Source organism: Larimichthys crocea, chromosome VI (assembly GCF_000972845.2).
Source record: "Larimichthys crocea isolate SSNF chromosome VI, L_crocea_2.0, whole genome shotgun sequence".
Taxonomy (NCBI): domain Eukaryota; kingdom Metazoa; phylum Chordata; class Actinopteri; family Sciaenidae; genus Larimichthys; species Larimichthys crocea.
This window is the reverse complement of record NC_040016.1, coordinates 25,612,536-25,628,497: the sequence shown is the minus strand read 5'-3', so window position 1 is coordinate 25,628,497 and position 15,962 is coordinate 25,612,536. Positions and strand designations below refer to the sequence as shown.

The following is a 15,962-nucleotide window of genomic DNA, read 5'->3' as shown; positions in this document are numbered from 1 at the left end:
GTCCTTTGACATCATCAGGTCCTTTAATAAAAAATAAATAGTTTGTTCTCAGTTCGACCAGACCTTTAGTCTGATTGGCTCTGGCGTCATGGGGGTGCTGGTCTTTTGGGGGCGGGCTCATCATCCCGTCGTCATGGCAGTGTGTGCGTGCGCGCGGCAAGCGCCTCCATCACCTCGTGGCACAGACACTGACAGAAGCCATACAGGACAAGCAGCAGCAGTGTGGACGGAACCAGACTGACCAGAACCACGCCCAGCCACAGCTGACCAATCATCAGCAGGTAGATTCCCAAAGGCAGCGAGCTAAAGTACACCTGTCCAAAGAGAGACCACATGAGACCACATGAGACCACCTAACCCTAACCCTGCCCCCACTTGTCTCAGGACGTACTGACCAGGCAGAGAGCCCCCAGCAGGCAGCGGGGGAAGCTGCGGGACGTCCAGGCGCGACACTTGTGGGCCGGCAGGCTGCAGGGCAGCGAGTCCAGGCTGGGGGGGCGGTACAGACCCACCACATTAAGCATGCTTAGTGAGTCCGAGGACGGAGACTCCTCAGGGAGCTCCATGATGGTGATGACGAGACAGTCTGAGGAGCGGTGGGACGGGTCTACGCCTCCTCCTGACAGGGAGACAAGTCAGAGAGAGACAGGTCAGAGCGAGAGATAGGTCAGAGAGAGACAGACAGGTCAGAGAGAGACAGGTCAGAGAGAGAGAGACAAGTCAGAGACAGGTCAGAGGGAGACAGGTCAAAGAGAGACAGACAGGTCAGAGACAGGTCAGAGCGAGAGGGACAGGTCAGAGAGAGAGAGACAGGTCAGAGACAGAGACAGGATAGAGCGAGAGACAGGTCAGAGACAGACACAGGTCAGAGAGGGAGAGACAGGTCAGAGTCAGAAACAAGTCAGAGACAGGTCAGAGGTAGACAGGTGAAAGAGAGACAGACAGGTCAGAGACAGGTCAGAGCGAGAGGGACAGGTCAGAGAGAGAGAGACAGGTCAGAGACAGAGACAGGATAGAGCGAGAGATAGGTAGGTGGAGAGACAAGTCAGAGACAGAGACAGGTCAGAGAGGGAGAGACAGGTCAGAGACAGGTCAGAGACAGAGACAGGTCAGAGAGGGAGAGACAGGTAAGAGAGAGAGAGAGACAGACATGTTTTTTTTTACCAGTCAGACTGTTTGGGTTCAGCACCACCTCTCCTCCTCCTCCCCCTTCTCTTCGGCGGACTCGGTCCTGACATGACAGAACAGCCAGGATGTGTCTGTCGTCCTCCATCAACCACACCTGAAGAGAGATGAGGACAGTTTTACCATGTCACTTCCTGTAAACCCTCCTCTACTTTAACTGTGTCACTTCCTGTCCCCTCTCTTCCACCTTAAGCCTGTCTCTTTATCAGAAACTTGACCACACCACATTGCCTCAGGAAAGTGAGACCACATCTTGTCTCCATGACGGTGACATCAGGACCACCTCCCATGGTCCCGCCTGGTTCATGCTCACTCCAACTAATGACTCTGTTTTGTCTCTCAGCTCACCTCTGTCTTCAGAAGAAGAACAGATGATTCAAAGACAGCCCATCCACCGCCTCGGGGAAAATTCAAGCCTCTGCTATTGTCCCGACTAGTCTAGTCCCACAGTGTTGGCCACTGAGGCTCCTGAAGACCAGAGAGGTCCATGACAACCAGCGAGGTCCACGACGACTAGTGAGGTCCCTGAAAACCAGAGAGGTCCGCGACGACCAGCGAGGTCAACATAACAACAACATAACCTTCCATCATCAATGACCCGTACAACATAACCTTCCATCAAGTTTACCTTGGCAGCTTTAGCTTCTTCTCTAAACCCCTGATCAGAAACCCAAGCCTGGCATCTGACCATCCTCAGATAACTTCACATCTTCATCATTGAGCCATCTTGAAATCTGCAGACTTGTTATTTATTTTTGGTTTCCTCGATTGCTCTGATTTCAACTCTTCTACCCTTCGCTTCCATCCACGCCATCACCCTGTCATGCCGTCACTATCATGCCTGCTGTTCTGCTTTGTTTTGTTTCTCAGATTTCACCACGGTGATAAGTGTTCTACTTAAAGTGAACCCAAACCATGAATCCAGTCAGCTCTTCAAGACCTTCATCTTCAAGTTCAGAAACTATTCCAATTTAGTTTGGTTTTTGGTTTGGTCTGGTTCTTCTGCACAATGCCCGCCCCAGTCACCTTGGCCTCCCACATTACCACAAAATAAAGTCTCACCTCCTCGTCAGGAACGTGGGTCTCGTGGCGACAGAAAGGACAGCTGATGACAGAGGGCGAAGACTCTCCTGAAAACCAATCAGGAGAGTCACATGTCAGATGGGTCAACTGTGATGTGATTCAAGTCTACATCAAGTCTTGGTCAAGTCTTGGGTCAAGTCTTGGTCAAGTCTAGGTCAAGTCTTGGGTCAAGTTTTAGGCTACTTATTTATTTCCATTGCATAGAAAATTTCCATCCATTTGAATTACATAGTTTTAATATAACTGAACTAATAAACTTAATGTGAAGCCAGTAATAAAATGTATGTAATACTACTAATAAACTAAATTTCAATTCTGTTCAGTTTTATTACAGCTCCAGATCATAACTTCAGTTATCTCATAACACTTTCCATACAGAGCAGGTCTGCCCGTACTCTGTATAATATTATTACAGAGAGCAACAGTTCAACATGAGCAAGAAAAACTTCTTTAACAGGCAGAAACCTCTAACAGACCCAAGAGAGAGAGAGAGAGGGGACAGATAGAGAAAGGGGGGAGGCAGATATATATAGAGAAGGGTAGAGAGCGAGAGGGGGGTTGGGGGGGGCACCTTGCTCATGGTGGAATTGTTGTAAATATTATTATAGAGTCAGTCTGATCTGCTTTGTTTGAAAAATGATATTTCTATATAAATAAAATTGAATTGAATTCATTTATATTAAAACTATGTAATTCAAATAGATGGAAATTTGCTATGCAACTGAAATAAATAAGTGACGTAACATTTTTTGAGTGTTGTGTTACCTGTCCCAGGTAAACTCACCCATGTCGACCATCTTCTTCAGACACTTGGCGCAGACTCGGTGCAGACAGCTTAGCACTTTGGGTTTGCGGCTGCGTGTGTCATAACGGCTGTAGCAGATTTTACACTCGAGTTCCTCCACAGTGTAAACCAGAGACTGAGCCCAGGTCTGCACCTGAACCAGCATTAAAAGGTTAACATAAGACAGCATGATGGGAAACCTGACCATGTGGGAAGGCTGTTCCATAGACACATCAGTGTGATGTCACAGCAAGACCCTGTGATATCCGCGGAGACGCTGCAGTGAGGCCTCATGGGAAATCTCACCTTTCCTTCCATCTCCCGACTAGGCTCCGCCTCTTTTAACTGGCTCATCTTGTTGGCTGTGGTCTTCACCTGATCCAGGAGGGCGGGGCTGTGTGGGCAGAGTTGAACTCAACCTGAAGGTGTCACCTGAGTGAACATAAAATCAGCCCACAGTCAGAGTCTTAAAGGACTGGTCTCTGTACTAGTCTTAAAGTCTTAAAGGACTGGTCTCTGTACTGGTCTTTTCTTAAAGTCTTAGGATATAAAAATTCAGAATTACCTGAAACCAGATCAGCTGATCAGTTTGATAGTCTGAGAGGACATCCATCAGGACACCTACAGACAGACAGGTCAGAGAGAGAGACAGGAGAGGACTGATTATATAAATATAAATGAATACTTTTATAGACATATTTTAAAGACATAACACACACAGACACACACACACAGTATGTATAGACTGCAGCAGCTGTTATGTAACGGGACACTGGGGATGCTGGCGTTGCCATGGTAACAGCTTTCTCTCTGCCCCGGATATCAGCCAATCAGATGAGTCACATTTGATCGCAGTGATCAGCTGATTCTGAACAGAGAGACAAGTTTATAACTGACCGTCAGACTCAGTTTTGATTGGCTGTCCACAGGAAGTCCACAGGAAGTTCACAGGAAGTTACAATTTTGTTGTACTGTACTTGTACTGTTGCAATGACAAATAAAAGCTCAACTCAACTCAAGTTCACAGGAAGTCCATCATTATATAGTCAGTCAACATGTCATCTTCGCTGGCTGTCACAGTGATGTTGCCGCTCACCTGCTGGTCTGTAGTTGCTGTAGATGTAGTTGATGGAGGTCTGTAGTTGCTGTAGATGTAGTTGATGGAGGTCTGTAGTTGCTGTAGATGTAGTTGAAGGTTGCGTTGCTGTTGTCTCACACTGAAGCAACACAGAGATGTTTAAACAGCAACAGTCTGTTCATAGTTGCTCTTGTCTCCTCACGTTGAAGCAACATTGTGACTGGTAAACAGGGTTAAATTAGTTGCTGTAGCTTTGATAGCTGTTGCTGTAGTTGCTGTGTTGGTTGAAGGACTACTGTGAGACTGATCTATCTGGTCTATCTGATCTCTCTGATCTCTCTGATCTCTCTGGTCTCTCTGGTATCTCTGGTCTCTCTGGTCTCTCTAGTCTCTCTGGTCTCTCTGATCTCTCTGGTCTCTCTGATCTCTCGGGTCTCTCTGATCTCTCTGGTGTCTCTGATCTCTCTGGTCTCTTTGATCTCTCTGGTGTCTCTGGTCTCTCTGTTGTCTCTGGGCTCTTTGATCTCCCTAGTCTCTCTGGTTTCTTTGATCTCTCTGGTCTCTGGTGTCTCTGGTCTCTTTGATCTCTCTGGTCTTTCTGGTCTTTCTGGTCTCTCTGGTCTCTCTGGTCTCTCTGATCTCTCTGGTCAGTCTGGTCTCTCTGGTCTCTCTGATCTCTCTGGTTTCTCTGGTCTCTCTAGTCTCTCTGGTCTCTCTGATCTCTCTGGTCTCTTTGATCTCTCTGGTGTCTCTGGTCTCTCTGTTGTCTCTGGTCTCTTTGATCTCCCTAGTCCCTCTGGTTTCTTTGATCTCTCTGGTCTCTGGTGTCTCTGGTCTCTTTGATCTCTCTGGTCTTTCTGGTGTCTCTGGTCTCTTTGATCTCCCTAGTCTCTCTGATCTCACTGGTCTCTCTGATCTCTCTGGTCTCTTTGATCTCTCTGGTGTCTCTGGTATCTCTGTTGTCTCTGGTCTCTCTGATGTCTCTGGTCTCTATGATCTCTCTAGTCTCTGTTCTCTCTGGTCTCTCTGATGTCTCTGGTCTCTCTGATCACTCTAGTCTCTTTGGTCTCTCTGATGTCTCTGGTCTCTCTGATCTCTTTAGTCTCTCTGGTCTCTCTGATGTCTCTGGTCTCTCTGATCTCTCTAGTCTCTCTGGTCTCGCTGATGTCTCTGGTCTCTCTAGTCTCTCTGGTCTCTCTGGTCTCTCTGATCTTTCTAGTCTCTCTGATCTCTCTAGTCTCTCTGGTCTCGCTGATGTCTCTGGTCTCTCTGATGTCTCTGGTCTCTCTGTTGTCTCTGGTCTCTCTAGTCTCTCTGGTCTCTCTGATGTCTCTGGTCTCTCTGATCTTTCTAGTCTCTCTGGTCTCTCTGATGTCTCTGGTCTCTCTGATCTCTCTAGTCTCTCTGGTCTCTCTGATGTCTCTAGTCTCTCTGGTCTCTCTAGTCTCTCTGGTCTCTCTGATCTCTCTAGTCTCTCTGATGTCTCTGGTCTCTCTGATGTCTCTAGTCTCTCTGGTCTCTCTGATCTCTCTGGTCTCTAGTCTCTTTGATCTCTCTGGTCTCGCTGATGTCTCTGGTCTCTCTAGTCTCTCTGGTCTCTCTGATGTCTCTGGTCTCTCTGATGTCTCTGGTCTCTCTGATGTCTCTAGTCTCTCTGGTCTCTTGATTTATCTTTGGTCTCTTTGATCTCTGTCATCTGGTCTCATATGATTCTCTGATGTCGTCTGATCTCTCTAGGTTCGCTGTTGTATCTGGTCGTCTTGGTCTCTGAATCTCTGGTCTCTGATCTAGGTTATCTCTGTCTCTTGATTCTCTATGGTCTTATGTCTTCTAGCTATTTGTTCTTTGATTTGGATCTATCTGATCGTCTCTTGGTCTCTTAGTCTTCTGGTTCTTTGATCTCTGATCTGGTATCTCTGCTCTCGCTGTGATTCTTGTGTCTTTGGTCTTGATGCTCTGGTCTCTATGGGCTACTCTTAGTCTTCTGGTCTTGCACTCTCTGATTCTCATCGTCTCTTTGGTATCTATGTATCTTGAGTCTTCTTCTGGTATCTTATCCTCTGGTCATCTCTTGATCTCTCTGCTGTTCTCTGGTCTTCTGATGTTTCGGTCTTTGGTCTCTCTGATCTCTCTGGATCTCTCTGGTCTCTCTGATGTCTCTGGTCTCTGGTCTCTGGTCTCTCTGATCTCTTGTCTCTCTGATGTCTCTAGTCTCTCTGGTTTTCTGTTATCTCTTGATTCTCTGGTCTCTCGAGTCTCTAGTCTCTCTGGTTCTCTTGATCTCTCTGTTCTCTCGATGTCTCTGTCTTCGTCTTCTGGTATTTCGTCTCTCTGGTCTCTCTGGTCTCTTCTAGTCTCTCTGGTCTCGGTGGTTTCTCTAGTCTCTCTGGTTTCTTGATCTATTGATGGCTCTGGTCTATGGTCTCTCTGGTCTCTCTGGGTCTCTCTGGTCTCTCTGATGTCTCTAGTATCTCTGGTTTCTTTGATTCTTGATGTCTCTGGTCTCTCTGATGCTCATAGTCTCTTGGTTTCTTTGATCTCTCTGATCTCTCTGATCTCTCTGATGCTCTCTGATGTCTCTCGGTCTCTCTGGTCTTTCTATCTCCTCTGGTCTCGGTGGTCTCTCTTGATGTCTCTGTCTCTCAGCTTGAAGCCACACTGCGGTATCGGTCTTGACCGTGCGTCCGTCTCATTAATAGTCCGCGGTGCGCGCGCCTCTCCCTCTGACAGCAGCTAACAGAGTCAAAGCTAAGAGTAACGGGCTAACCTGCGGTGTGTCTGTCGGTCTGTCTCCGGTCTGTCGGTGGCTATTGTGGCCGTTGACCGAGCTCGTTCGGGTCGGTTGACTACCGACTCCTTCACCCTCTGCTGCTCCATGCAGGCGGCGGCCGTGCGCAGGTCACGGGTTACATGGCAACCGGCCCGCAGCGATAACGGGGAATGGAGATTGAGGAGATGATGAACAGCTGAACCGCTTGGACCCAGACCCGACAGAGACCACAGACCCCGACCCGCCCGACCCGAGAATGCCACCACGCCGACGGCCACAGCCCGACCAGAGAACCACAGAACCGACCAGAGAACACCAGACCCGACCAGGAGACCAGAGACCCGACCAGCAAACACAGACCGACCAGAGAGCACAGAACCGACCACGAAACCGCAGACCCGACCAGGACCCACCAGGACCCGCCGAGAAGAGCCAGAGAACCCAGACCAGAGAGCCAGAGACCCAGACCAGCGAGAACCACAGCACCAGAACACAGAGAGCCAGAGAGAACCGACCAGAGAACCGACCACCGGGCCACAGACCCCGACCAGAGAGACCAACAGACCCGACCCAGAGAGCCACAGACAGACCAGAGGAGCCAGAGACCCCACCAGAGAGAGAAGCCACCACAGACCCGACCAGAGAAACAGACCGCGAGACCCACCGACCAGAGCCAGAGCCCGACCAGAGACCCAGACCCAGAGACGACCGACAAGAGACCCAAGACCAGCAGAGACAAGACCCGCCAGACCAGAGAACCAGAGACCGACCCAGAGACAATGAAGACCGACAGAGACACCAGACCCGACCAGAGAAGACCACCGACGAGCACCCGACCAGAGAAACCACAGACGACCAGAGAGCACCAGAGAACCCGGACCAGACGAGCCAGAGGACCCGACCAGAGAACCACAGACCCGACCAGAGAGCCAGAGACCGGACCAGAGAGCCACAGACCCGACCAGAGAACCACAGACCCGACCAGAGAACCAAGACCCACCAGAAACACAGAAGACAGAGCAGAGACCCGACCAGAGAAACCGACCGACAGCCACCAGACGACCAGAGACCAGACGACCAGAGAAAGCACACAGACCCGACCCAGAGAAGCACCAGACCCGACCAGAAGCCACCAGACCCGACCGAGGAGAGCCACAGATCGACCAGAGAGCCAGAGACCCACGCCAGAGAGACACCAGAGACCGACCGCCACCAGACGAGCCAGAGCCCGCACAAGAGAGCACCCAAGACCGACAGGAGACCAGCAGGACCCCGCGGAACCACAGAACACCAGAGACCCCCGACCAGAGAGCCAGAGACCCGACCAGAGAGCCACAGACCCGACCAGAGAACCAGAGACCCGACCAGAGAACCAGAGACCCGACCAGAGAACCACAGACGACCCCGAGACCAGGACCCGACCCCACGAGAATAGAGCAAGGACCCCACCAGAGAACAGAGACGCCAGAGACCAGACCCGACCAGAGAGCCACAGACCCGACCAGAGAACCACAGACCCGACCAGAGAGCCCAGACCAGAGAACCCCCCGAGAAGCAGAGACCCACCAGCGAGCCAGATGAACCCACCAGAGGAACCAGAGACCCGACCAGAGACCAAGACAAGAACCACAGACCCGACTCAACAAGAACCCAAGACCCGACCCAGTCGCAAAGACGCCCGAGAAACCCCAGAGACCCGCCAGAGGAACCACCCACGAAAAAACAACCAGAGCGCCCAGGAGACCCGACCAATGCGAGAGCCAGAGACCGACCAGGACCACAGACCCGACCAGAGGCCAGAGACCCGACACGAGAGAGGACCCGACGACCCGACCCCAGAGCAGAGCGACAAGACCACGAGCACAGAGAACCACAGAACCCGACCAGAGAGCCAGAGACCAAATCAAATACAACATCAAATCAATCAGATTTTCATTTGTACAGCCCAATCGTCTCAAAGTCCATTTCCTATGAGGCTTTACAACTGTACGGGAGTGACACCCTATGTCCTTAGACCCTCGGTTCCAGTGAGAAAAACTTGCCACAAAAAACCTTTAACGGGAAAAAAAGGTGGAAGAAACCTCAGGAAGAGCCACAGAGGAGGGATCCCTCTCCAGGACGACAGAGTGCAATAGATGTCCACTGTACAGAACAAAAACACCAACATATTGTACAATTACAATGATGATAAAATGATTACAATTGAAATACAATGACTGAAAAATGACACTGAACAATGACTGCAATGAACTGAATTCAATGACTGATAAAATGACAATGAATTACAATGATTAAAAATGACAATGAATTACAATGCTGATAAAATGACAATGAATACCAATGACTGATAAAATGACAATGAATTACAATGAATCGAAAGAATGACAATGAATGATAACATGACATGAATTACAATGATTGAAAATGAATGAATTACAATGACTGATTAAATGACAATGAATTACATACTGATAAAATGACCTGATTAATGAATATAACACTGACAATGGACTTACAATGATGATAAATGACACTGAATCACAATGACTGATAAAATGACAATGATTACAATGAGATCAAATGACAATGAAATTACAATGAATGTAAAATGACAATGAATTCACATGACTGATAAAATGACAATGAATACAATGAATGATAAAATGACATGAATCACAATGAATGAATCAAATGACATGACTGAATACAATGATGGATAAATGACATGTCAATTACAATTGACTGATAAAATGACAATGAATTACAATGATTGACAAAATGACAATGAATTACAATGAATGATAAAATGACAATGAATTACAATGATTGACAAAATGACAATGAATTACAATGACTGATAAAATGACAATGAATTACAATGAATGATAAAATGACAATGAATTACAATGACTGATAAAATGACAATGAATTACAATGACTGATAAAATGACAATGAATTACAATGAATGATAAAATAATTACAGTAGCAGTGGAACCTGTGATAGAGACAGAGAGACACAGATGCTCAGCAGCAGCAAATCATCAACTAACTATAAACTGTGAACTGTGGAGATATGGCAGCAATAATGACAGTAGTACCCGACCAGAGACCCGACCAGAGAACCAGAGACCCCACCAGAGAACCAGAGACCCCACCAGAGCCATGACCAGAGACCCAACCAGAGACCAGAGACCCCACCAGAGAACCAGAGACCCAACCAAAAGCCAGAGACCCCACCAGAGACCCGACCAGAGGCCTGACCAGAGACCATAGACCCAACCAAAGGCCAGAGACCCTCAGTTGTTGATATGGATGAATTGTTGTCTGTTTGTGAGATATGACTGGAGCCAGGAGAGGGCAGTGCCAGTGATGCTGAGGGAGGATTCAAGGCGGAAGAGAAGAATGGTGTGGTTGACGGCATGGGCGGACTGGGACAAAAAATCGGCCCTGGCATTTTGGACCAAAAAATCGGCCCTGGCATTTTGGACCAGAGCAGCCCACAACAACCCCGGGCAAATGCACGGTATGCCAGATTTCCAGTCCGTCCCTGGTTGATGGTGTCAAAAGCTGCAGTGAGGTCCAGGAGGATGAGGATGGTGAGGTGGCTGGAGAAGTCATTATGCAACGGTGAATGTTGTTGACGTCATCTGTAGTAAAACTCCAGAAATCCAGAAGTTGGACTATAAAACGCTCATCTGAGATCTTTCTCCCTAACCATGTTTATTATAAACAGAAATATAAACGTGGACAACCCGGTCAGAAATGTGACGTCATCAGCTGTCCAGCTGTCACAGAAGCAGATGAAGTGTTTGTTAGCTGCTATGCTCGCTCACCTTCCTGTCCACTCACACACAAACATATTAGCAAGTTATGGCAAAGATCTCTAGGAATCAGCAACGGGAACTTCATGAGGATCTGCAGGACGCTGGATGGCACAGTTCCAAACAGTGTGAACGCAGAGAACACAGGCAACAACACAACACGCACAATGATCAGTGTGACATCATGTCAACACATATGTTCATGTTCACACACTCTCTGCTGCAGACTGTCACACTGTTTAAACACACTGATGTTTAATGACTGAACGCTGCGTCCATTTAAGGAACCTCCTCTCCTTTCCTAAAGGATGCTCCTCTGTCCTCTGCTAAAGGAGATGACAAAGGAAGCATTGAAGGACGATTCAAACAGCTCTCATCATCAGAATCAGAATCGCTTTATTGGCCAGGTGTGCAAACACACGCTGAATGTGCCTCCGGTTCACTGAGCTCTAAATTGTTCATACAGGTATAGACATGCAGTTTAACAAGCATCATGACACGTTAATACTTCAGTAGGAACCTTCATTGGACCGGAACCTCAGGCTTGTTGATGCAACTTCCGCTGCAATTGCCATTTGGGCGGAACTGTTCGTGTTGTCCGGGGAGGAACAGTCCTGCTGCGGCACCGCCGCTCCTGTCGTCACTTCCTGTGAATTGGTGATAAAGACGGGCCTGGCGGGAACTCCGCAGGTCAATTTTTTGGGTTTGTTCGGTGAATCCGGCGCGAATCGGAACCATCAGAACCGCAGACATGGTGAGTGTGTACCGGGAGTATAGTTCACGGGTTTCCCGCCGTGTTGGTCGTTGAATTAGTGTCGGTGTCCGGTAAGTTTGAGTGATGGCGGCGAGTGAACGGAGCCGGTCTGCGGAACAAAGAGCCACGTAACCGGCTCCCGGGCTGCAGGCGGCCGGGCTGCAGGCGGCCGGCACAGGCGGCCGGTACAAGCGGCCGGTACAGGCTCGGTTCGGAAACGGGTCTGTGGATCCAGAATAACCAGCCGGTACCGGACAGGCCGCCGGGCCTGTTAGCCGTTAGTTGCCCGGTGTTATGGTTACCTTGGTGTCCTGAGTTAAGTTTCCCGCCTCTTTCAAAGCCGTTACCGGATTAACGTTCACACCGAGCAGGACGTCGGTACCGGGACCAGGCTGTCGGTACCGGGACCAGGCTGTCGGTACCGGGACCAGGCTGTCGGTACGCGGTGCTAAACACGGCTAACGAAGCTAATGAGGCTAACTAGACTGGAAACAGAAGAAACGTGAAGTTTGAAGTCAGGAACTTTATTGTTATGGAGCAGAGCACAGAGAGTGATCTACAAATGTTCCTTGATTTGCACACGTGTTTTGCTATCCACAAATACAAATTTCTAATTTATAACTTGTATTTTAGAAATATACGTGTATTTGTAAAATAATTTCACATTTGTAAAAACAAAAAATCCATGTGTAAAACTGAAAATTCTGTTTGTGAAGCGTGATTCTGCATCTCTTTCCTCAGTTACGCAAAGATCCAACAGATCCACAAACAAATATTCGGGATTCACAAATGGCCGCCCTCCTCACCGCTAGGTGGCAGCGTTGTTCTCTGTGTACATTGAACGTTATATTTATTCAGCTTTCTGGCCGTAAAAACAACATTTCAAGATATATCTGGCATTGTCTGAGGACATTTCTAGCGAGAAAAGTTTTAGTGTAAATGTTTTACTTTCTAAATCTATGCTGAATGAAAGCAAATTGTGTTTTATTTGTCTTCTAGTGATAATTTATCATCATGGTTACCATAACAACGGCGGCAGACTCCTCCGTCCATGTTCTGGATGTAACAGGGTTAGGCTGCATAGTGTAGCAGGTAAATACAGAACTCATCACGGTCGATCGGCCTCAAGGATTTAGACTCAGAACATGGATGTAATAGATCCATGCTCCGGAAAGCATTTAGCTGCTACACTATGGTAACCATGACGATAAATTATCGCTAGAGGACTAATAAAACACGATTTGCTTTCATTCAACATAGATTTAGAGAGTAAAACGCACATTTCTCGCTAGAAATGTCCTCAGACAATGCCAGATATATCTTGAAATGTTGTTTTTACGGCCAGAAAGCTGAATAAATATAACGTTCAATGTACACAGAACAACGCTGCCACCTAGTGGTGAGGAGGGCGGCCATTTGTGAATCCCGAATATTTGTTTGTGGATCTTTGCGGATCTCGGCAGGAATGTCTCAAAAAAGCTTAACTGAGGAAAGAGATGCGTTTGTGAGAATGGTGATCCACAAATGCAGAATCACGCTTCACAAACAGAATTTTCAGTTTCACAAATGGCTTTTTTGTTTTTACAAATAGGAAATATATTCTACAAATACACGTATATTTGTAAAAACCAAAATACAAGTTACGAATTAGACACTTGTATTTGTGGATAGCAAAACACGTGTGCAAATCAAGGAACATTTGTAGATCACTCTCTGTGCGTTTACGGTTATTTTTGAGACAAAAATAGCTCTATATATTGAGTGTTGAAGATTTAAATAAAGTTTGGTCTGGTCACTTTAATGTAAAAGTTTTAAAGTCAGGAATTAATCAGATGACCCGTTTACACCTTGATGAAGTCATGGTGATGTCACAGTAACGCTGCCTCTGATTGGTCCTCAGACGGTGGGAAAGAGCAGCAAGATGCTGCAGCACATCGACTTCAGGATGAGGTGCATCCTGCAGGACGGGCGCATCTTCATCGGGACCTTCAAGGCCTTCGACAAACACATGAACCTGATCCTGTGTGACTGCGACGAGTTCAGGAAGATCAAGTAGGTCCAGGGGCATGCTGGGTAGTGAGCGTGGCGTGCTGGTGCATGCTGGGTAACCTGTGTGTTGTCCTCAGGCCGAAGAACTCGAAGCAGCCAGAGCGGGAGGAGAAGCGGGTTCTGGGTCTGGTTCTGCTGCGGGGGGAGAACCTGGTGTCCATGACGGTGGAGGGCCCACCCCCTAAAGATGTGAGTGAAGCATTCAGCCAATGGGAGCGGAGCTGTGGTGATGTCATCAGTGTTAACCCCCCCCCTCTCTCTCCCTCACAGACAGGTATTGCTCGCGTCCCGTTGGCAGGTGTGGCTGGCGGTCCAGGTGTGGGGCGTGCGGCGGGTCGCGGCGTCCCGGCCGGTGCTCCGATGCCTCAGGCTCCGGCTGGGCTCGCCGGGCCAGTCAGAGGAGTGGGTGGCCCTTCGCAGCAGGTAACCATGATGACAGCTGCAGCGTGTCTCGGTGTGGCATGCGCTCTCAGGTGGTAACGGCTTCTTGTTTACTTCCAGGTGATGACCCCACAGGGCAGAGGGACAGTTGCCGCCGCGGCAGCAGGAGCGAGCATTGCTGGCGCTCCCACACAGTATCCACCCGGACGAGGAGCCCCGCCCCCAATGGGTCGAGGAGCCCCACCTCCAGGTGACTTTCCCAAACTCGCCTGTAGTCACGCATGTGGTCATCTGTCATAATGCTGACCCGTTAGCTCCTCCTGCATGCTGATTAGTTGTTTCATGGCTCCTCCCCTCATAGGTATGATGGGCCCGCCTCCCGGCATGCGGCCCCCGATGGGTCCTCCAATGGGGATGCCTCCTGGTCGCGGTGCTCCGATGGGTATGCCCCCCCCAGGCATGAGGCCACCGCCCCCTGGCATGAGAGGTGAGCTGTTACCATGGAGACGGTTTTGTTCATGATGTCATGAATGATGCTGACCTGATTGGCTGTGACCTTGGCTCATGGTGTTAGTCTGACATGTGAGATAACTGAACATGTAATGTAAAGTAAACTGACCATGTGACCTGTTTCAGGACCGCCCCCTCCTGGGATGAGGCCGCCACCCCGCCCTTGAAGAGGCCACACCCCCTCAGATCACCTGTTGTACAGATTTTTTTTTTTCATTTTTTTTAAATAAAGTTTCCTCAGGATGGTTCTCAGCTGTGTTTCCTTGGTAACCCTGCATGTAATGATCATGTGATCAGCAATGACCAATTACATTACTGCTGCCTGTTTCTAGTGACGTGTTCATATCACAGAGACTACGTCCAGGTTTTAGTCTGCGGGGACGTCATGGAGACTACGTCCAGGTTGCCACAGAGTGTTGCAGTATAGATGGATGACTTTATTCATCCCTGAAGGGAAATCAGGTCGTCATAGCAGTCCGGTATATTTGAATACAATAAAAATACAATAGAATGAAATACTGAGGTAGAAAAAACAAAACACAGAATGAGACAAGGACACTTAAAAAAAACAAACCGGTAGAAAAGGTGCAGAGGCAAGATGATAGTAATAGTACTGACGTGTTATTAATAGTGTATAGTAATAACAGTGTTTAAAAGTATAGTAATATGTGAAATGTGTCGTGTGCATACATAAGGGTATATAAAAGATCAAATTTACAGTTAAATAATGTGCAACAACAACTCGTGTCAGATTACAGAAGGGGTGAAGACGATGGTGTGTGTGGTGCTGCAGGCAGATGTTGGTTTGCAGAGGGATGACAGGACGATGCGGGATCTCTCAGCAGACAGTATGGACGGTCAACATCCGGGCTACAGAGCTGTTCTTTGGTTGTGATGTGACAGGTTCAATCCCGGTCGGCCCGGACAGTGTGTAGCCATCAACAGAGATGTTCTGCTGTGTAGTGTCCCTGTGCAGCCATGTCTCTGTGAAGACATCAGACTGCATTCATACTCTGCGTGGCTCCGCGTTAGCGCCATGAGCTCGTCCATTTGACCTAAGAGACCGCACATGTCCCATAACAACAGAGGGGAGACACGGCCCAGACCCTGTCCCCTCTACAAGCCCGTCCCGACCCTCCTCTGCATCCTCAGTGTGTTTTCCTCCAGAGTTCAGCTGGGCTGCTCTTCTTCTATGCCGGCCGACATTAGTGATCAGCTGTTCCCCGGAGTAAACAAAGGCAGCGTGTCCACGTGGAAGCAGCATTTTAAAAAAAAACACGGAGAAAAAACACGACAAAAACTCTATAAACATCCTCGTTAGAGAGAGAAGGACTCCACAGAGTTACAGTGAAGAAACAAAAACCAACAAAAGAGAAATATATATCTATATATATCTATATCTATATCTATCTATATATATATATCTATATACTGGCTGAAAAAGCTAACTGCACTCCATGAGCGCCTAGCAGCACAGATGAACCAGCTGCTCAGGGATGGGACCCACCCAGAGTGGCTAAGCCAAGGCAGGACAGTCCTAATCATG

At 48.3% G+C, this 15,962-nt stretch overlaps 2 protein-coding genes and 1 pseudogene across 4 annotated transcripts; 2 read left to right on the top strand and 1 right to left on the bottom strand.

Moving 5' to 3' along the window:
• Positions 1-100: 100 nt before the first annotated feature.
• On the bottom strand, positions 101-6,963 carry LOC104933131 (E3 ubiquitin-protein ligase RNF182). 3 transcript variants are annotated; one of them, XM_027278958.1, is made up of 10 exons: positions 6,898-6,963; positions 4,149-4,269; positions 3,950-4,034; positions 3,618-3,673; positions 3,359-3,484; positions 3,053-3,206; positions 2,248-2,315; positions 1,165-1,282; positions 396-619; positions 101-314 (listed from the first exon to the last, which is right to left on the bottom strand). In XM_027278958.1, exons 5-10 carry the CDS (start codon positions 3,404-3,406, stop codon positions 132-134), a joined length of 795 nt encoding a protein of 264 aa, XP_027134759.1. In that variant the 5' UTR covers positions 3,407-3,484; positions 3,618-3,673; positions 3,950-4,034; positions 4,149-4,269; positions 6,898-6,963; the 3' UTR covers positions 101-131. The 3 variants fall into 3 exon arrangements, with proteins under 3 accessions (XP_027134759.1, XP_019120763.1, XP_019120764.1); XM_019265218.2 differs by lacking the exon at positions 6,898-6,963 and having other exon boundaries at positions 4,149-4,531; XM_019265219.2 differs by lacking the exons at positions 3,950-4,034; positions 6,898-6,963 and having other exon boundaries at positions 4,149-4,531.
• Positions 6,964-11,308: 4,345 nt separating this feature from the next.
• On the top strand, positions 11,309-14,664 carry snrpb (small nuclear ribonucleoprotein polypeptides B and B1). The gene is made up of 7 exons (XM_010748510.3): positions 11,309-11,476; positions 13,377-13,528; positions 13,603-13,714; positions 13,796-13,948; positions 14,027-14,156; positions 14,268-14,393; positions 14,543-14,664. The coding sequence occupies exons 1-7, from the start codon at positions 11,474-11,476 to the stop codon at positions 14,581-14,583; spliced, it is 717 nt and encodes a 238-aa protein (XP_010746812.1). The 5' UTR covers positions 11,309-11,473; the 3' UTR covers positions 14,584-14,664.
• Positions 14,665-15,485: 821 nt separating this feature from the next.
• The window catches only part of LOC113745902 (small nuclear ribonucleoprotein-associated protein B'-like), a 5,092-nt pseudogene continuing 4,615 nt past the window's right edge, over positions 15,486-15,962 (top strand).